General features: G+C 44.3%; 1 protein-coding gene across 1 annotated transcript in view; it reads right to left on the minus strand.

Annotated features, from left to right (window-relative positions):
* The window catches only part of SF3B2 (splicing factor 3b subunit 2), a 43630-nt gene that overhangs the window by 15282 nt on the left and 5671 nt on the right, over positions 1-22677 (minus strand). The window contains exons 2-6 of the mRNA XM_085857092.1: positions 22003-22049; positions 18706-18780; positions 13239-13337; positions 10547-10678; positions 788-835 (exon numbers count right to left, since the gene is read on the minus strand). Coding sequence (XP_085713218.1) covers positions 788-835; positions 10547-10678; positions 13239-13337; positions 18706-18780; positions 22003-22049 — 401 coding nt within the window. The remainder of the gene's footprint in view (positions 1-787; positions 836-10546; positions 10679-13238; positions 13338-18705; positions 18781-22002; positions 22050-22677) is intronic.

Below are 22677 nucleotides of genomic sequence, written 5' to 3' on the forward strand. Positions count from 1 at the left end.
GACTATGATTTAAGTCTCATGTTGTATCAGTTGTGTCAAAGGCGGACGGACTGGGTACCCGGTCATCACTGCCAGCAGTTATAAAGTGGCAGCTCTAGTTTTATTTATCATACACAAGCGGGGTCACCCAATCAACATCGGATGAATTAGACTTTCGAAAAACAGCATGAAGATTGATGTTTGAAGCTGTAGCAAAAATTAACGTGGGAGTGCACCATGGCAACGATGGTCCAAAAATGGCCTCATTTCCTTGTTTGAGATTGGTTTCTCAATGTCACGTGGTTGATATGAGGAACACTGACTGGGATGACAATTTATAGATGGGCCAACATTCAAACCCAGGCTAAACAGCCTAGAGGTGAGTGTGCATACCTCTCGGCTATCTTGCCAGCCAAGTGACATCACTTCCCAGAGGCACTCTGGATTCCAATAACGGCCTCCTTATGACATCATTATTTTTTTCTCTCCGCACTCAGTGGGGCAATTGAGAAGGAATTTCCTCCTCCTCATGGATGCCAATCCACAGGGTTTATCAGTGCTCTATCCACTACATGCACAGGGTCAAGTGAGGAAGCAGCCCGCATGATTTTAAAAGTCTTTGGTACAAATTGGGCAAGGGTCAGAATCCAACTGACCTCCCAGACTCAGAGTGGACACTACAACTATTACGTCCACAGAGTCAGATAATATTAATACCTTCCACACGCTTGTTACAATCTCATGAAAGATGTCACTTAACTGAATCAGATAATTCCACTCTGAAATTCCCACTGGTGATGCAGCTTACCCGCCTTTGCTGTTCCAGCAATTCCTTCTCCTTTTGCTGTTCGTGCTCCTGGTGAAGAAAATAAGACCCTGCGATTAGGTCAACAAAGCAGAGTGGCTGAGGAAATTTCTGCCCATTTTAACCCCACACACACAAAGCGAAAAGCAAGAAGTAATTGGTTCACTTCTATCTGTCTGTGTGTCTACAAACGCCCGTTTATGATCGAGGAACAACCTCATTTAAATTTAATGTTCTTTTGCACACGAATCAGAAAACAAATCTGTGGTTTAACCATACTTTGACTCTGAATTAGTTCCAATCGCACATGTATACATAGTGGTGAGATACTTTATTTATTTATTTTTAATCCTGTTTGCCTGTCTGGCAGTCAAACCAAATTGAAAATCATTCCAAACAGGAAACTTGCTGTTTTTAAGGACGTCATAAAGGACACAAACAACAGGCACGGATAATTAATGCAAGATGTTAAATAAAGTGGTGTATAACGACACTGGCATCAACAGCGGTAAACTTCCAATTTTCTAATTTTTTTTCTACGACCTTTAAAGCCTTTATTTTATTTCAGTGAATTATATGCTTGAACACTGCAGAACACAAATCACCTTATTGGCACTTTCAAAACCCTTCCGTTTACCAATATTATGGCGTTTCATGTCATCTGGACCAAACAAATTTGCCTCTCACAGACCCTACCCATGTTCTTTCTTCTCAAGACTGCGTGGGGTAAGGAGTTCTATGAACTCTCTAGTACAGTAATACCCAGGTTTACGTCACATCTTTTTATGTCACTTCGCACATACGTCGTCACGTGATTAATACCATTACCCGACTTGCATCGCCTCTTTAAATGCCATGCCTTTTATTCTTGAGCGTTTTCAGAACTTACAAGACTGATAAAGACACCATAACATCACTAAAGTACCAATTCGTGCAATTGCCAAAAAAAATAAAAAAAATAATCTATCTATAATTCCAGCAATCTCTGTGTGTGTGTCTGTCTGTCTGTCTGCGACCGCCGTTTCTCGACGACCGCCGGTCCGATCTGATTGAAACTTGCCAGGAATATTGCCGGGGCCCCGCAGATGTGCCTTTTCGAGGTTTGATGTCAATCGGACAGCGGTTCCCAAGTTACGGCCATTTAATTTCTTTTTTCAGTGTTGAAAAGGTGTATATATGGCAGCTGAAGTGTCGTTCCACCTTATCATGCCATTTTTTCTCAGAATAATAACAGCATATTAATAATAATAATAATAATAATAGCACAATAATTGGCAGTACACAATAATAGCACAATAATTGAATAAAAAGAATAATGTGATACAATGGCCAATGTCTGTCAACCAATAATAACCTACATGTTGTCTGTCAACCAGACAGGACACAGTGCTATGACATCACGAATGACGTCACAATGCTTTCTCTTCGGATTGAAACTTGCCAGGAATATTGCCGGGGCCCCGCGAATGTGCCTTTGAGGTTTGATATCAATCGGATGAGCGGTTCCCAAGTTACGGCCATTTATCTGTCAACGAATGACAAGACACGGTGCTATGACATCACGAATGACGTCACAATTAATGTTAATTTATTTATTTATTTATTTATTTATTTTTTGCACGACTGACGGTCCGATCTGATTGAAACTTGCCAGGAATATTGCTGGGGACCCGCGGATGTGCCTTTTCAAGGTTTGATATTAATCGGATAAGCAGTTACAAAGTTACGGCCATTTATCTGTCGACCAACGACAAGACACGGTGATACGACATCAGTCTGACGTCACAATTAATGTTTATTTATTATTATTATTATTTTTGCATGATTGACGGTCCGATCTGATTGAAACTTGCCAGGAGTATTGCTGGGGACCCGCGGATGTGCCTTTTCAAGGTTTGATATTAATCGGACAAGCAGTTCCCAAGTTATGGCCATTTATCTGTCGACCAATATCTGCGAGAGAGGGGGACGGTAGAGGGGGGGCGAGAGGGGGGGCGAGAGGGGGGGGCGAGAGGGGGGCGAGAGGGGGGGGGGCGAGAGGGGGGGGCGAGAGGGGGGCGAGAGGGGGGCGAGAGGGGGGGCGAGAGGGGGGCGAGAGGGGGGCGAGAGGGGGGCGAGAGGGGGGCGAGAGGGGGGCGAGAGGGGGGGCGAGAGGGGGCGAGAGGGGGGCGAGAGGGGGGGCGAGAGGGGGCGAGAGGGGGGCGAGAGAGGGGGGCGAGAGGGGGGCGAGAGGGGGCGAGAGGGGGCGAGAGGGGGGGCGAGAGGGGGGCGAGAGGGGGCGAGAGGGGGGCGAGAGGGGGGCGAGAGGGGGGCGAGAGGGGGCGAGAGGGGGGCGAGAGGGGGGCGAGAGGGGTCGAGAGGGGGCGAGAGGGGTCGAGAGGGGTCGAGAGGGGTCGAGAGGGGTCGAGAGGGGTCGAGAGGGGGCGAGAGAGGGGCGAGAGAGGGGCGAGAGAGGGGCGAGAGAGGGGCGAGAGAGGGGCGAGAGAGGGGCGAGAGAGGGGCAAGAGAGAGAGAGGGGCGAGAGAGAGAGGGGGCGAGAGAGGGGCGAGAGAGCGGCGAGAGAGGGCGAGAGAGGGGCGAGAGAGGGGCGAGAGAGGGGCGAGAGAGGGGCGAGAGAGGGGCGAGAGAGGGGCGAGAGAGGGGAGAGAGAGGGGAGAGAGGGAGAGGGGAGAGAGAGGGGGAGAGAGGGGAGAGAGGGAGAGAGGGGGAGAGGGGGAGAGAGGGGGAGAGAGGGGGAGAGGAGAGGGGGGAGAGAGGGGGAGAGAGGGGGAGAGAGGGGAGAGAGGGGAGAGAGGGGGAGAGAGGGGGAGAGAGGGGGAGAGAGGGGGAGAGAGGGGAGAGGGGGAAGAGAGAGGGAGGGGTGTCAATTCAAGAGAGGGGGAGAGAGGAGGGCGAGAGAGGGGGGTGAGAGTAGGGGCGAGAGAGAGGAGCAAGAGAGGAGGGGCGAGACTAGGGGGGAGCGAGGGGGGTGAGAGAGAGGGGGCATCACAATTCTTCTTCGTTTGATATGACGTCACAATTGACGCTGGGGACCTGAGTATGTTTCCCAGCTTTCCCAAGTTCTGGCCATTTATGATACGGTTGGTCCGATCTAATTGAAAAAATGCCCCAATCCAGTCGTCGTTTAATAGAACGAAGGAACGAAGCTGCACATACTGGCACGCCTCACCCACGAGAGAGGGGGAGAGAGGAGGGGGCGAGAGATGGGTGGGGGGGGGTGAAATAATGCCGCAATCCATTCGTCGTTTACGCACCTACGGGCCCGCCCCTACGGGCCCATACTCGTTATAATAAATAAAATTAAAAATAAAAAAAATAATTTTAAAAAGCGCTGAAAGAACGAAACTGCCCTGTAGATTGGCTCAGAGGTGCGGCAAGGTAAAAAAAAACAAAAAAAACAAGGCCATTGTAAAATTGTTACCTGAGAAGTGAAATTAGATGTTATTCATTGAATGGATTGCTGGTGAATGTGCCCTTGATGTTGCCAGGTTAAGTTTGCCTCCGATTGATAAATATGCCCACGTCCATTGAAGGAGGAGGAAAAAGAAGACGTACCTCCAATTTCGACCGCTTCTGGAAGAGGTTTATTTTTATTTAAATGTCTGGTAATTGTTTTTATTTATTTATTTATTTATTCGTATGTGCACTTGAATATAGCTGTCATCAATCAAAAAACGGCAATATCACATAAGTAAAAAGTGAAATAAAATACCTGAAATGGTGACATTGGGAACACATCCACCCCTTATTCCATTAATTATTATGAGAAAAATTGCTTTGATTTGTGACGCACATTTCAGGAAAGCATCCCGGACGTAAACCGGGGTCTTACAGCACATCCATCACTACATCTTGCCATTCTCCATGAGAGGTATTCCGAAAATATGTCGGAGATGTCATCTACATTCAGAATTTACGATTCGTGCACCTTTCTTGCCGTTAGGAAGACACCGGCTGTGAGAATAATCCATTCCGAAGCCGAGATTGATGGTTCCATTTATGCGTGGTTATTACAAGAGGAAAACATGTAGTTTGCACGAAAGCAAATGAGCAGAGGAAAGTTAAAGTGCTGGAGGAGCAAGAACCAATTTAATCCAAATTGCTAAACTAAACTCAAAACAGCTTTCTCAAGACTGGTTATATTTTCTCTTCAATCATCTGAGTCATGGGGAAGTGGTGGGATTTAATTTGAGAGGTCATTGTACAGAATCATTTTTCAATTCTCGCGCAGATTCAGTTATTGAAATTTGTCCGATTTGTGGGGTCGGGGAAATGATTATTATTTATTGTGTACACAAAGTTTAGGATTGTGGAAGCGCTAGAACACAGAACACAGCAGAAAAGAACAGCACAGTTAGAATAAAATGGAGGAAGGAAGGGGAAAGAGAGGAAGATAGGTTCATCAATAAGCTGGATGCAAGTCTCATTGGGACTGACTCAATCGGTCAACTTCCCGACCCGGATCTCAACCAATGGTACTCCATCTCTTCTGGATGTGATTTTGACAAATTTCCCTGACAATATCTGCTGCTCTTCCTTCGCTCCAATTGGTTCTTCTGACCACGTCCTTGTTAAAGTGGACATCTCTCTGGCTGTTATCAGAGAACCACCTCACCGCCGTCGAGTCTGGCATTTCACTCAAGCCGACTGGCAGGATCTCCGAGCAGCCATCAAACTTACAGACTGGTCTCCTATCACTACTTTCTCAAACATCAACTCATCCTGGGAATTCTTTCAAAGAAACTTGCTCTCCCTCATGCACAGATTTATCCCCTCTCGTGTTCAGTTGTCTTACCTCCCGCCCTTGGTTTACTGAAGCTTGTGGCGAGGCAGTTGTCCTGAAACAACTTGCCTTTGCCTCATGGAAAGCAAACCCAACTGAGGGCAATCTCAGTTCTTTCCACAAAGCTCGGAACAAGTGTGTATCTACCCTCAGGAGAGCCAGAAAACAACATCTTTCTCATCTCAAGTCTGAACTCTCAAACCTCTCTCCCTCCTCAAAATCCTGGTGGCGTTTAATCAAATCTGTTTCTGGTGTATGTTCCCCCTCCATCCCCTCCCTTACCTCAAATGGCCGCACTGCTGATTCCACACGTGATAAAGCTGAATGTCTAAACTCGGTGTTTGCAGCTAAATCTTGTGTCCCAAACCCATCACTATCTCTACCCAGTCGCACCCAACTGTCCCTGGACTCTGTATCCTTTTCTCCTGACAAGGTGGAGAGCTTGCTTTCAAACCTCGAGTCAGATTCTGCAACCGGTCCAGACGGCATCAGCCCACGTGTCCTCAAAGCCTGCTCTTCTGCTCTTGCTCACCCTCTCTCTGTTCTATTCACCCTCTCATTTTCCCAAGGTCATCTGCCATCTGCTTGGAAATCTGCTAACATCACTGCCCTGCATAAAAAAGGTGCAAAAACAGATCCCTGAAACTACAGACCAATCAGCCTTCTCCCAATCATCAGCAAGGTTATGGAATGCATCATCGCTTCAGACATGAAATTCTTCCTCTTCTCCAATGGCTTGATTTCCAATCATCAATTTGGTTTCAGACCAGGTCACTCTACCCTGGATATGCTGCTACTGCTCTCCCATCAATGGATGGAGGTCCTCAATGCCAGACAGGAAATCCGAGCCGTATCCCTGGACATATCACGTGCTTTTGACACAGTCTGGCACCCTGCCCTACTCACCAAACTCTCTTCCCATGGTATTCAAGGCCATCTCCACTCATGGCTCGCAGACTTCCTCTCCTGTCGCAGTCAACGTGTGGCCCTAAATGGAGTTCTTTCATCCCCTCTTCCTGTGCAGGCTGGAGTTCCTCAAGGTAGCGTTCTGGGCCCTGTTCTTTTTCTGGTTTTCATCAATGAACTCTCGGACTCTCTGGAAAATCCTCTATTTCTCTTTGCCGATGACTCCACCCTCTGCCGTACCATCTGTCATCCCTCAGACCGGCAAGCAGCAGCTTCTTCGCTCACTGCAGATCTGGATAAAATCACAAACTGGTCCAACACGTGGAACATGTCCTTCAATCCAGACAAATCTCACACTCTCACTATGTCTCTTCGAAAGGACCGTTTACAAAACCCCCCCATCCACTTTCTCAACAATCCTCTGGAAGAAGTCTTTTCTTTCAAGCTTCTGGGTCTTACTATCTGCCATGACCTTTCCTGGGAAAGTCACATTTCCAACCTTGCCTCAAAAGCCAGTCGCCGACTGGGAATCCTCCGTCGTGCAAAGTCCTTCCTCGTCCCTCTTGAGCTCCTGACCACTTACAAAGCTTTTGTCCGTAGCCTGATGGAGTACTGCTCTCCCCTCTGGGCTGGTGCTCCTGCCTCCCACCTTTCTCGACTTCACGCTGTCGAAACCAGGGCTTTTAAGATCATTGGCATCTCCCGCAATGAAGCTGAGTCTTTGGGCCTCTCACTCAATCACCGCAGGTTGGTCGGTGGTCTTTCTGTCTTCTACCGACTCCTCTCCAGCCTTGCCCCCCTGCTCTCTCTGCGATTTGTCCCAACCACATTTCCACAGGGCGCTCAAGGTCCGCCAACAACCCCTTCTGGTAAAACAACCAAAATCACGAATCACTGCTCATCTTCACTCTTTCATTCCTCTTTTTCCCGCCTTTGGAATAAACTTCCTCACTCTATTCTTTCCCATTCTTCCCTCCAGGCTTTCAAAACAGCTGTTCACCACCACCTCTTATCTTCCCCCATCCAAATCCTCGATCTTTTCTACCCCCGATAATCCACCCAAGCCCACTTCCTTCAATTCTCCTGCTTTCCTTCCTGAAAGTCCCTGTAATGTCCATCTTCTCCTCGCCATGTTCCCCGTCCCATCCCCATCCCTCTCCCTTCCACAGTTCACCTGTGTCTGTTCCCCAATGTTTTGTCCCTTCCACTCCCGCCCCTCTTGTCTCATGCCTCCTTGCTGTGAGTTGTGTGTTAGCTCTCATACGAGCCTCGACCAAGGTATACAAAAAAAAAAAAAAAAAAAAAAAAGCTCAAGCACAAAGGACTGCAATAACAGGAAGGGTAAAAACTGGGCATGAAAGAGCAAGGGAACAAATAAATGACAATGTGGCTGGAGGGAGAGGGGAGGAAACAATGACTTGGAAAGAAAGGAGTAGGCTTGGGGAGGTTTTTGGGGGGGGGGGGTAAAATCAAAATCAAAAAGATGATGAGTAGGGATGGGGGAAGACCGAAGGCACGCAGCCATCTTGAAACCTTGAAGGGAATAACAAGATAAAACAGACTGATGAAGTTGGTTCCACAGGTGAGAGAGAAAAGGAACAAATGAGTGGAAGTTGAGCAAGAAGGCTGGATTTTGGACCAGAAGAGGGTCAATCGCACAACCCATATATCCCAGAGAAACCTTGGGGGGAAAGGGGGTGCGGGGGGGGGGGGTGTGCGGGCAAGAGTGGCAACATGGAAAGAGCAGAGGGTGTAAGACCAAAAAGGAGGTGGTGGAATAGAGAGAAGCCACCAACCTGTCTATGATGCAGGAGCAACAGACCTCGAGATTCAACTTTGAAATTTCCAGACGATTATAAAAATGAATGGAGTCCCACATACCATGCATTAAATATTTGCATATACAGTAATTGTTTTATATTTTGTGTACGTCTTATCTTTGTGTACAGCCTGGTGTTGGCGTAGTGGTTAGGGTGGCGGCTTGGGATCCAAAAGGTCCTGAGTAAAGGTCCTGAGTTCAAGCCCCGTTGGCCGCTTGAATTAATACACACCAGGAGGTTGACTCAGCCTGTCATCCTTCCGAGGTCGACGAAGTGAGTACCAGTGTACTGGGCCGACCACGTGCCTTGACCACAAGTCGAGGTTTCTTTTTTTTTTCAGCGGTGTATGCCCCGGTTAGAATAGGTGTACCATATCCCTGTATTGCAAGAGGTGACCAGGGTTGCGTCAGGAAGGGCATCCGGCGTAAAACCTGTGCCAAATCATTATGCGGATCATAACGGATGATCCGATGTGGCGACCCCTAACGGGAGCAGCCGAAAGAAGAAGTTTTATATTTTGTGTACGATTACATATTTATTTTCCAATTTTTTTTAATGTTACAATAAAATAAAACGTTTTGTGTTCGCTCTCATGTGAGCCTCGATGGTGTATACAACAAAAAAAAGAAAAAGAAAAGTTTTTATCAGGAATGAGTATGCACAAACATACTTATAATCCTTTCACTTTGTGGAGCCATTTCAGTAAGTCCTATCCCACAGGTGCAGAGCTGGGTATGCATGGCAAGGATGGCATTCCGGTAGGTGTGTGCTTATCACACTTGCGGTTTTGATGACTTAGGTCTGACATGCAGACTGTTGAGCAGATTATGCATGCATACAGCATGGGGTAAAAAAGCCATTCCTGGATTACAAGCTGCTACTGCAAGTAACAATAAAGACGACATCTCGCTGAGTCTCAAATGTCTGCACACACTGCCTCAGATGACAACACCGAAAACGATGAGTCATAAAAGCCATAAGAAAGTGAGAATGGTTCACTTATATAAAAGCCGGATTATGGTGTGAAAATAAACCAATGCACAAAACCAAATGCTTTTATAATTTTTGGGGTATACCTTTTCATGGACTGACACAAGATCACATGTATTACTTAAAAGTGAAGCACGCATGCGTTTCGTCACACTTTATTCTAAAGGGTTCCTGATGACATAGAACAGTGATCATCACTATTTTTTTTTAGAGGGGGACAACTTTTGCCGATAAGACGTCAGCGTGAGAGCCGCCACATCAAACGCAGGACATCATAATGGCTGCTATTAGGCCCTGCCTCCATGTACTCTTCTTTGTTGTGGTTAAATGAGCTGAAACCATCATTGTTTGTATACTGCTAGCTCCTGATGTATTTATGTTACTTTTATGCTTCGTGTTGGAGCACTCATTTTAAACCATTGCGTCAATTTGATAGCATTTATGGCAGATTATGATGGGGTGTTTTCACATTTGTATATCATCAGCTGTACGTCAGGGGGCTGCACTAAAGGCCACAAGGGGCCACCAGTAGCTTGCAGGCCGTGCAATGAAGAACAGGGACGTAGAATAATAAAAATGGTACTGTTGGAAAACTAAAATCAATTTACTTGGAACAAAAAATTTGCGACAAAACATTAAAAACCATGGTCAAAAAGTAAAAATATCACATAACAGCAAAAAACCCCAGAAAGCATCTCAAAATGCAAAGCCCAGTTGACATCCACTTTGTGCTCAAACTAAACTCAATGAAAACAGCATTTTTTTTTAATTTTAAATACATTTTATTAACTATGTTCTCCAGATTTCATAATAAATGTTTGTTGAAAATTTGATGACAAAATCTTAAATAGTGAAAACATTATGCCCTGGACAGACACTGAAGCTCAAATGGTAAATAAATAAACACAGAAGCGATTACAAAAAACATTTAAAAAAAGGCAATCTCATGCAGTGTAGTGGCAGACGGGATGATAATGACGATTTCTACATACCATGACTTTGCCCTTTGACATTTTGACCCAATTAGTCTAATTCTCATATTAAAAGCTTGTTGAAAATCTAAAGGTTAAAAAAAAACAACACAACACAACCCACACCTGCATGGGGGATAGGATAATTATGTTTGTCCAAAGGAATTGCAGGAAATCTGTCTCCATGCTATTTCATTCTGATCTCCATCCTTGCTAATCAATAGCAATGCATTAAAAAAATTTGATATTCCATTTCAAGTAATATCACATCACAATTCATGCAACAACAAACCTGCTGTAACACTAACGCAGCTTGTTGCTGAGCCACCTTCAGCTTCTCTTCTTCCGACATACCATCCTCCTGGGAGCTTACAGGTCGTCCGGCTCCGTGACCCACACCCTGGCCACTGGAAATCGATGTCATCTGGTTCAGAAAGAAAATCAGAAATAATAAGGTGTCAAACTTATTTGGAGATCAGCAAGGCAACTCTCCTGAGATCAGCGGTTTCAATAAGCTAAAGGATCGATATCCTAAATAATGCTGCCTTGAACAGATTTGACCTCAAACCTTGAGGATGCCAATTCCGTGTTCTGAGCACCAGGCCACCATCGAAGACACCACACTCATGGCAATAAGAACATGCTCTCCAAACAAAAGACAACTGCAGCATTAGTGACATTTGATTAAGAAATACTCACCAAAAAATTTGATCGAGCACGCACACACACATTCATGTGCAAGCAATTTTTGTTCCATAATCCATTGCGAGTCCCCACAGACTTTATAAAGCTGAACAATATCTCATTTAGAACGTGGGCCGAATGCCTGAATCGTTTAGTTTTGTGACACACCTCTGGTACCGACTGAGTTTTTGCTGTATATTGTTTAAAAACGCATTTTCAATTTATATTCGTAACTTGTCAATTATCAAAAGAGCACAAAACTGTAAAAACGCAAAAAAACAACGATGAAAAATATGCAATTTTTATTTTCTACATCATGTCCAATCACAGCACGTTTTTCATGAAGCATGAGCAGTGTAACGCATCCCTTGTCCAATCACACAAATGGTTTGACCGAACGTTAGGGTGTCTGAAAAAAAACAAATTAAAGTTTAAAATCACAAAGTCTCACCATCTTAAAAGTTTTTCTCGACGAAACTATCCTTGCATGCTAAAAAGTATCCCGTTTAGAGGTCCCCTAAGGTCTTTGAAGATATGCACAATTTGCACATACACCTCAAAGACGGGTCATCTCGGTAAACTTTGTTTGATAAAAATCATATATATTGACAGAAATATGGCACTCAGTCTTTTAATTGTTCGTAGACCCGAAAATGACATCTTCCACTATTACTCGGTTAGCCAACTAAAGGAATCATAAATTACCTTTTAGACCTATTTTTGTACACCGCTCCTTCCCAATTCCATATTCCAGGCGATTCTATTCCATTCCATCAGGACCATACCCTGTGCAGAGTGTTGGTGCTGCCGAAGCAGTCTCCTTGGCTATTGGGCACAATCCTGGATGGGTCACCACTCCGACACAGGATACCAGCAAGCTGGCACTCATTTTGCCGACCTCGGAAGGAATGACAGGCAGAGTCAACCCCACCTGGTATTAATTTAACGGCTGAGTGGGATTTGAACTCAGGATCCAAGGATCCCAAGCCCACCAACCTAACCATTAAGCCACCACCAGGCATATATTCAGGCGATTCATGACGTCATCGCCAGGCACCGAAGGAAGGGAGTACACAGTTTTTACTCTGTTTGTTTTCTTGGTTGTTTGTTTGTTAGTCTGGGTGATATCTCAGCCATCCTTTGAGCTGGAAAGCTGAAATTTGGGGACAAAAGTGAAGATGTGCTTTGGCAAAAACGGTATTTTTATTTTTTGATTAATGAATTGATTGATTCATTACTTAAATATTATTGATTCATCAATAACTTAATTTATTTTGTTTCTCATCTGGGTAATATCCCAGGCACCTTTTGAGCTTGGAAGCTGATATTTGAACACCACAGTGAACAAGTGATTTGGCTATAAAGGGTATTTTTGATTTATTGATTTATCAATTATTTTCTTTCTTGCTTGTCTGGGCGATAGCTAAGCCATCCTTTGAGCTCGGAAGCTGAAATTTGGGGACAAAAGTGAAGATGGGCTTTGGCAAAAACGTTATTTTTTAATTAATCAATTCATTACTTAAATATTATCAATTAGTTATTTATTTTATTTCTCATCCTGGCAATATCTCAGGCATATTTTGAGCGAGGAAGCTGATATTTGGGCATGACAGTGACATGATTTGGCTATAAAGGGTATTTTTGATTTACTGATTTATCAATTAATTATTCATTTTTCGATTAATTACTTAATTTTCAAAAAATTACAGATTCAGATGAAACAGTGGTGGTTTCGGTATGCTATTCAGCAATTGATTGAGAAATTATTTATTTTACGATCATTATTTATTTTAGTTCTGCAATTAATCAATTATTGTACACCAATCAATTAATCAATTACAGAAGAGAAGAGGGAGGGAGTGAGGTGGGGGTAGGGATGAGGTCCTCGAAGGTAAGGGCGAGAAGTCAAGTGTGGAGGGAGAGCCAGGGGTGGGCAGGGGGGGATATGGGCAGGGGAGATATGGGGACACAATCTTGTGATACATAATCATAATATATGGGACACATAATCTAACAGCCTGCACACACACAAGATTATGACAACAGGCTAGGGTGGTGGGTTCAGCAGGTGAGCCCGCAGCGCTGCTGATTGATGACGAAAGTGAAAAACTAGACAGCTATTTGCATGTCAGCCCACGGTCTAATTAACCCTTTCCCAGCTCGAGGATAAAACATGCCCCCCTTTTACAAGTAAACTGCAGGGTTGGTGAAAGTGGGCAGGTATCCTATGTTTTAATGGACGAGTATAACACCACAAGGTGCCCAGTACTCAAAAGTGGTTCTCGTAGTGGTGGCCTTACCAACGAGCTGCTGAATATGGTGGCCTGTTGCTGCATGACTTGCTGTGTCTGAAGATTCTGCTGGTGTACTTGCAGAATATGTTGATGTTCAGTGTCCAGCTATGAGGCAAGCAGAGAATATGGATGGATAAGTCATATACATATGCAGGTGAGAACCTCAACAACAGACATGCTTACAAAACAAATCAAACCAGGAGGAAGTAACCTCATCCATTTAAATAAAATAAACCTCTTCAGGAGGTATAATGGAGGATCAATATTGCAAGTCACATATCCAAGCTAGTCTCCAAATAGTTTCCGACTTGGCATCCTCCATCACGCAAAGCTTTTCCTTTGTAAATCCGAATGTTTATCGACCAACAAGCCCTTTATCCACATCTTGAAGTCCTGATATCCTCACTCACCTTTCTCATTTTGCTGTCACCAATTCCAAGGATCTGAAAATTATTGGAAAATCCTGCGATAAAGCCAAATCTCTGGGTCTGTTCCTCCCACATCGCAGATATGTTGTTGGAATGTGCGTCTTCTACCACCTACTATCTGGGTTTACACCCTCCACCCTTTCTGCACGATGTCACCACCCGCCCTACCCCCTTAGGTTTATCAAGGGCACATGCATTTTAGAGGTAACCTATTTCTGTAGGTCTAGGCTCACTGTTCACCTTCCTTCCAAAGTCTAGGCTCACTGTTCACTTATACTCATTTGTTTCTGTTTTCTCATCTGTTGAACCAACCTCCAGAATTTTTTTCAATCTTATTCTTCCCATGAGAGTAGTTTCAAGGTGGCTGTTCACCTCCTTCGATCCATCCATACACTCCCGATATTTTTTTCCCCACAGAAACCCTTCCCAAGCACAACCTTTAATTTCCAGGTTATTGCATTTTCTACCCTCTCCCTCCACCCACCTTTCCATTCCATTTCTCTATCATATTCATTTTCCTCTTCCTGTTCTCGCAGCCCCTTCCATGCTTGAGCTTGTATCCACCTTGTTCACCCTCTTCCACCACTTGCTTCGCCTCCTCTCCAACCCACATTCCATTACTTTCTCCCAACAACACTCTGTTGTGTCCCATCACCATGCTTTGGCCTCCCTCTCTGTTTTTCCCCTTTGTTTTAGCTGTTCTAACAGCTTTTCCATGAGCCTCGACTTGGTATACAAACACTGAACAAAACACAAGCAAGGTGAAAATCCAACAGACAAGAGCAAACTTTTCAGGCCTTTCAGATTTGAGGTAAGAAAGGATTGATCAATACGACTTGTGTTATCAAGCTGCTGTTCTTTCTTTTTGATAATGCAATAGAAACGATCTCATCACGCGTATGCCTCATTTGTGTGTGAAAACAAAGCCAAAATGAAACAACTAAAACTAGAACAGTAGAGCTCGGTCGATTGCATACCTCCGCTAGTCTGAACTTTTGATGTTTTGTATCCCACTGATGGGCCTCGTTCACAACTTTTTGAAACATCATGCTATATATCGTCTCTCAATGGCGAAGAATCACTTAAAATTCTCGGATCCGGATCTTCATCAAAATTGAATCGATTCATCCTCATCACACCAACACACCCAACCCAGCCTGTCGACCAAATTTTGGCCGAATCCATCCATAACTTTTTGAGATAGAACTCACAGACAAATAGACAACCAGACAGGGGTGAAAACATAACCTCTGTCCACCTAAAAATTACAAACAAAATTCAAATGTGACGAATAACCAGTGCACTACTTCCCAATGAACAAATGCAATGCGATAAAACAATCACTCTTTAAAAGACAGAATCTTGGGGGTTTTAGCTGTCATGATAATCCATGTTTGTCGATTTTAAGTTTGTGTAAAATACTGGCATTCTTCAGAGACGTCTCTCAATGAGCAGGTGAGGCAGCCAAGTTTTATACAAAACCAGGTCCAAATCCCATGTACACTCTTAATTTCTCCATAATTTCAATTATTTTTTTGATTTGTGTCAGATTAACAACCAACCGTCTCACAATGTCCTTGCTCCTCCATAAGCGCAACACACAATAACAACAATTTCATGGAGAGCATGTTGAACGTTTTCAAAACTGTGACCACTCGTATTTGACAGTCTCATTCGAGTCTTTCCTTCACAAAACCATTCATTTTGATTCGCGGAATTAGACAGACGTTCAGTCCCTTTACAACACTATGGAACAATTTACACATTCAACGGTCTGCAGCTAAAGTTAATTTCACAAAGGAAGACTGATTTGGCTGCAGGTGTACTGACCATGGACCGAAAGACAACGACCTCAGAGGAAAGGCAATGACTTTCTGCAGGTGCTTAAAGTGGCTTGAAAATGTCAAATTGTTAAAAAAAAATATATATATATTTTGTATACTTTGTCAAGGCTCATATGAGAGCCAACACACAATGCACAGCAAGGTGGGCATGAGACAAGAGGGGTGTGGGAAGGACAAAACAGTGGGGAACAGAGACATTAGGAGATCTGTAGAAGGGAGAGGGATGGGGTGGGGAACATGGGGAATACAAGATGGACATTACGGGGACTTTCAGGAAGGAAAGCAGGGAATTTGAAGGAGGTGGGTTTGGGGTGGATTAACGGGGGTAGAAAAGATCGTAGTTTTGGATGGGGGAAGATAAGAGGTGGTGGTGAACAGCTGTTTTGAAGACCTGGAGGGAAAAATGGGATTGAAGAGAGTGAGGGAGCTTATTCCAAAGGCGGGGAAAAAAAAAAAAAAGAGGACTGAAAGAGTGAAGGTGAGCAGCGATTCGTGATTTTGGTAGTTTTACCAGAAGGGGGTTGTTGGCGAACCTTGAGCGACCTGCGGAAATATGGTGGGGACAAATCGCAGACAGAGCAGGGGGGGGGGAGGCGAGACTGGAGAGGAGACGGTATAAGACAGACAGACCACCGACCTGCCTGTGGTGAGAGAGTGAGAGGCCCAAATACTCAGCCTCATCGCGGGAGATGCCAATGATCCGAAATGCCTTGGTTTACACTGCGTGAAGCCGAGAAAGGTGAGAGGGAGGAGCACCAGCCCACACGGGAGAGCAGTACTCCATCAGGCTGCGGATGAAAGCTTCGTATGTGGGCAGGAGCTCAGGTGGACCGAGGAAGGACTTTGCAGGACGGAGGATTCCCAGTCGGCGACTGGCTTTGGAGACCAGGTTGGAAATGTGGCTTTCCCAGGAAAGAATCGGTGAAAATGAAATATGCTCAATGTTTGGTGAACAGTAGATAAACAAACGTTTCACTCTCCAACAGAGATGTTACGGCACAGGCAGGTTCAGGCCAGAGAAATCCTGACTGTAATTCACGGACCGGTGTTTGTGTTTGTTTGTCGGGCTAAATCTCCGACAGTTCTGGCCAATTACATCCAGATTTGCTACAAAGGATAAGCATGACCCCAGTTAATGTATAGGGTTAAAAAAATTAATCTATGGCAGTGGTCTTGGGGGGGGGGGTTGAGGTGTTGGCCTGGTGTTGACTTAATGGTTATGGTGGTGGGTTTGGGATCCTAGGCTCCTGAGTTCAAATCCCGCTTCGCTGTTGAATTAATACCAGGTGGGGTTAACTCGGCCTGTCATCCTTGTGAGGTCGGCAAAATAAGTGCCAGCTTGCTGGTACACTGTGTTGGAGTGGCGACCCGTCCAGGATTGTGCCCAATAGCGAAGGAGACTGTTTAGGCAACACCAACGCTCTGCACAGAGTATGGTCCCAATGGATGGATGGGGATGAGGGGGGGACACAAATTCTCGATGTAAATGTGTATCGTGTAGCGCCGCCTCCAGGTAGTGGAGGATATTACAAATCTCCACCATTTACAGTGCAGTATTCCTGTCCCCACGTATTCCAGTGCTGTGAGATGTTTTGAATTATAAGGAGAAGGTATGTTTTTGCTTCATACACAAAACTAGGGTTATTTTTTTTCCTATACAGAGCTGTCACATGACTATACACGACCCAAATAAAGATATACATCAGAACGTGTTGCATGCTTGGAACAAGATCGCCCGTAAGGCGAGTTCTCTGCTAGTAACAATGTAATTCAAGGTGACCCCCCCCCCACCGCCCAAAAAAAACGGAACCCACCTTGAGTCTATTTATTTTCCGTCTCACGAATGACAACCTCTTGTTTTTTTCAGGTAAGTGAAGAGTGAACTACAACATTGAAAAATGGCAATGATTCTTACCTTTTTTAAAGATGTCATGGATAACTCAGCAAAATACTTATTCTGTGGAGATTTTTGTTCACACGGACTCCGACAAAAAACTCAAATCAAGTTTAAACGAGAGTTTGGAACTTGCACTGCGTCGTGCAAGTCACACATATTTGCCTGGGTCAAAAAGTTCAGAGAAAAAGGCACCGTCACAAATATAAACAGTAAAAGTGCTGTTGGACCAACACATTCGGGACATCCTCAAGATGGTCTCCTGAGAACATAGACATTGTTTGGGATTCAGTGGGCATAGACCCTGATAAATCTCAGGAATCTGAGTAAAGAGCTTGGAATTTCACTTGAATCGGTGAGAAGAATTCTCATCCACGATGTGAAACTGAACCCATACAGAATTGAGATTAAACACAAAGTGACTGCCGGCCATAACGTAGAAAAGAGCGACAATGTGCCAAACGTCCTTGACAATGTCTGCTTTTATGATGAGGCCCAGTTTCCTTCTTTATGGGCATGTCAACTCCAAGAACTGCATATACTGGGGATCGACACCACCCTCCTCCCGATCTAGTGCTCGAGTGACATCGCCACTCAGAAAAGTGCACTGCCCGGGGTCGAATTCTGTAAACATGGAATCTTCGGCTCATTCTGGTTTGAGGGAAACACAGGCAAGGCATTGACCGTCGATATGAAAACGTCACATCAAAGCTCTTGGGAAGTTTTGGAGAGCCCTAGGCAGTCGTAGGGAGGCTACAAGAGAGGAACAATTGTTTCAACAGGATGGAGCCACTCACCACACTTCAAACATCCACTGAACTGGCTCAACACGCACTTTGGTGATGGAGTTATCAGTCAAAGACTTGCTGCTGCATGTACCTCACACTCACCAGATTTCTATCTTTGGGCCTATCTGAAGGAAAACGTCGACAGAGGAGGGCCACAATCCATTGAATAACTCAAAACAGCAATCATCGATAAAATTTGCTCATTTCCTACAGCGGAATGCACCAGAAGTGCACAACCATTTTGCCCGTCAAATCCAAGTGTGCTTGCAGCACCATGGCAAACATTTGGAGCAAGTCATTTCAGCACAGCCGGTTTTGGCCTATTCAAGGTAATCGGTGCCAAAGATGATGTCATTATGGTGATAATTGAGGATTTTATATTAAATACGACACTTTCTGTTTTTTTAGGGGGGGTCACCATGTACATTGTTATGCACTTATGAAGAATACCATAATTTACAGGGAAAATATTATAAGCAAAGCAAATGTCCTGTGTCTGTTAAAAGGGATGATTTTTACCGTCTCAGAGCTCAGAAGTTCTTCTCCATCAATAGCCTCGGATATGAGGGTCGGTGGGCTCAATATGGACCCAGTCTGCAAAGTAGCATACACATTATACGAGATTGGTACGTTGTGTTCACAGCATGAGTGTTAGCTTCAAACGAACAAGGATTTAAAAGCAACACCAACATCACTGTTTCCAAGTACTTCTTCGAATTCCAAGATACACATGATGCCCTGTTCAGAAACATCATCTTATAAGAGAAATTATGTTATCTGGGGCATGAAACGATCCGCAAGATTGGATCAATGTGATACTTTCCTTGTTTAAGGGACAATGGCGTAACAAGCTTCTGAGCAATGAGCAAGTTATCAGGTGAAAATAACTTGCACTTACAATAATCTTTTACAACTTTTACGTTCTTAACAGCCACAATCATTGCGACATCGTTATGGGGTCAGCTGGGGGACACTTTTTGTCCCAAGTTTTTGAAGAACCACTTGGCCAGACCTCACATGTTCGACTTTTAAGGTGATAAAAGCAAGAATTCGCAGTTAGTTCAGGGTGCCAGCGATAACTCACATATTCTTCCCGAAAGACAGCATGGGATATTTAATGTCCATCAAGTAGTGGTAGCACACAGGGCAGTGGACAACCAGCTTAATATATCTGAGGGCCAGTGCACATTCTGATCCGACGTCCTTCCTGGGAGGCACGAATCTGACAGTTTACAGTCGAGTCGGGAATCAAATTCAGACACGACAATGTAAAGGCAAGAGGGCTATCTCTGCACCTTCCTCTTGTTCTGATCAATATTAGCATAGTCAGCCAGATAGACAGGCCCAAAAAAATCTCACACGCACACACAAGCAATATCACCAGAGTAACACACCTTATCAATATGAGCAGAGACACACACACTCACTCTGGGGCATATCGACTCACTCGGTCTCAAATAACTGACTTAATGTGTAGCCACACTTGATGTGCCGAATTATATCCTGTAGTTTCCATTGGATATTGGTGGCTGCACATCTCATTCCCGTGAAGTTGGCCTTCTAGATGTTGCGGTGCTTGCCCGGTGCTATCCCTCGTACATCGTTGTTGAGTAGGAGGTGTCGCCAGTGGAGCACTACATGATCACTGCTAACCAATGGTGAGAGAGATGGCTGCAAATGCACATCCTTGTCGAATACAAGGTCCAAACATGATGGCTCCTGGCCCTCAGAGAAGCGGGTCGGCTCAACTACATGCTGCACGAGTAGTTCTTCGGCAGCTGCATCCAACAGCCAGCTGCTGAAAGAGTTTAGCACTCCCGTAGATGTCAGGTTAGACCAGTTGACCATGAGGGACATTGAGGTCTCCCATGAATAGCACATTTGTTGTTGCCGAGCAGTGGTGCGTGATTTCCACAAGAAGTTCCAGATATTGGTCCCTCAAATTGCTGGGTGGCCTGTACAGGACCCCAACGGCTAGTTTGTGAGGGCCTGTATAATTATTTTGCACCAGACAGATTTGCAGCTTACTCCGGAAAGGGCAGGATCGATCGGAATGTACGTCAAGCCCGGGGATTTCACAATGTACAAAAGTACACCTCCTCCCCTATTACCATTCCCACAATCTTTCCGAAGAATGGAGTAGCCTGGGATGGTACGTAGGTACTTCCAAGCTCTCTTCTCCAGTCTCCTTTCCATGATCAGTAACTCCCACTATGGTTGCTGAGGGTGTTATGTTTTCAGCCTCCTCTGTTTTTGAGAGGGGTTGTTCAAAAGCAAACCACTCCGTTGTCGGAGTGCCATCAGCCAACGTGGTGTCACTACGGAGCATCGCCCTGTTGCTTGCTCTCTTTCGTGCATGGATGATGGCAAAACATTCTTTGCAAACTGCTTGAAATTGCACCGATGCATACCGTACGAGTTCTCCATAAAACTTTTGTGATCAAGAAGCATTTAATACGGAACCAGTAGTCGCAGTCATAGCATTTCACCGCTTGATATTCGTCCCCAACAACTCGAGTACTTTTTGTAAATATTGGATGCAATTTTCTCAGGCCGAAGGCTTCAGGCCTCTGGCCTTTGTCTGTTTCAGGTCGGCGGTATGTTCACAGCTCAGACAAGTATGATCGCAGCTCCCAATAAATTTGTCCCTAGATAACTAGAATAGTAAAAAAAAAAAACAGCAAACGTTGAACACCAGCACCAGTTGGTGACATGCAGATTGAAGACGTATCTTATTCTAGGAACAAGAAGCAGGAATATTCTAGGAATTGCAGATCACTGACTCGGCACAGGGTTTCTAAAGCACATCCGATTCATGTATAACCAATTGGCAATTGCTATAAAAGCAGCCACGAGGGCAAAGAAAAAAGCGATTGCTTATTCGGGTGCTCGGATGCTGAGGGTTAAAAGTTAAAACCTACTGTACTTACTGTACTTCCTGGTACGTCTTGACGTCATACGTTTCACTGCTCCTGTTCCATGTTTAGCCGAAATGACAAGTGCATCAAAGCTTTTTAAATCACGTACGGTATTTATAGATTGTAAACACTTTTCTTAGATTTGTTGGCGATATAGCGGGTTGTTTTTTTATCTCGATTTTTTTCAGTATACCAGTATATTCAGAATTCCAATACCGGCATATCAATATGAAAATTATATCGATATATCGGGTATATCGCCAGACCCTAATCGGCAGAGTAACACACACCATCAATACCGGCAGAGTCACACACACTCGCTTTCAATATAGGCAAAGTAACACACTCATTATCAATATGCAAGCCTGGTGCTGGCTTAACGGTTAGGGTGGCTGTTTTAAGATCTTAGGGTCTTGAGTTTGAGCCTGTGTCCCTCTGTTGAAATAACACCAGGTGGGTTGACTCAGCCTGTCATCCTTCCGAGGTTGGCAAAATGAGCACCAGCTTACTGGTAACAGGGGCACTGCATCATTGGCACAGCCACGCTTCCAGAAAAAGGTGCAACCAGCAGCTGTTGGCTGCATATGAAGCGACGCTATCAGCTTCAGCAAAGTAAATCACACTCACAATCAATATCGGCAAAGTAAACACATGCACGCACGCACGCACGCACGCACGCACACGACAGCCCCAAATTCTTCAGCCCGAGTGATGGCAAAAAAAAAAAGTGTGCTCACTAAACGTGTTGAAGCAAAAATAAATAAATTCATTACAAATTATTCAAACCCAGTTAAGCACCATCCCTTGCCATCAGCAATAAATCCTGTAAAAGCAAATAGGTGATTGGCATATAATTTGGCAAAACTTAATTTGTTTAAATGAATCTCAAGAGACACACCTTCTTGCAATATCCCTGCAGTCTCTCCACCAGCTCATGCTTCAGTCCTAAAAATATAAACAAAACAAACTATGGTCAACACAGCACTCAGAGTATCGTTTAAAAGAAAACTGCAACCATCTCGAGGTAGAAAGCCTATATTCAGTTGTAGACTAGTAAACAAGTCGGCATAACCATGAACTGATAACAGAGTTCATACAATACAATACCATATATACTTGAACACTGCGTGGGGTAAGTTAATTTTAATAAAATAATGATTTTTAACGATTGTTAAAAAAAAAAAACAGTTAAAAAAAAAAAAAAACATTGAAGTAGTCGAGATGCAGTCCTGAAAACTACCCTAATACACCACTCCACTGAATCTTTATTTAAATTGAAGTACTGTACTGCAAAGCTGGATGTTGTTGGAAGTATTATGGCAGGCAATTTGTGTTCGACAATGTTCAAGTACATCAGTACATTTAAATTAAATAAAGATTGTAGAAGTCATATAAATAAATTAATTCCAGGTTTTGCCGCCATTTCCCCCAGTGTCGATGACATCACCCTATCTAACACATTACATTAGTTATTCGTGCCTGTTGTCTGTGTCCTTTATAACATCCTGAAAAAAACCACAGTAAGTTTCCTGTTTGGAATGATTTTCAGTTTTGTTGGACTGACACAAACGCA

Source organism: Eptatretus burgeri, chromosome 15 (assembly GCF_056783735.1).
Source record: "Eptatretus burgeri isolate ZD-2024b chromosome 15, Ebu_testis_v1, whole genome shotgun sequence".
NCBI lineage: Eukaryota > Metazoa > Chordata > Myxini > Myxiniformes > Myxinidae > Eptatretus > Eptatretus burgeri.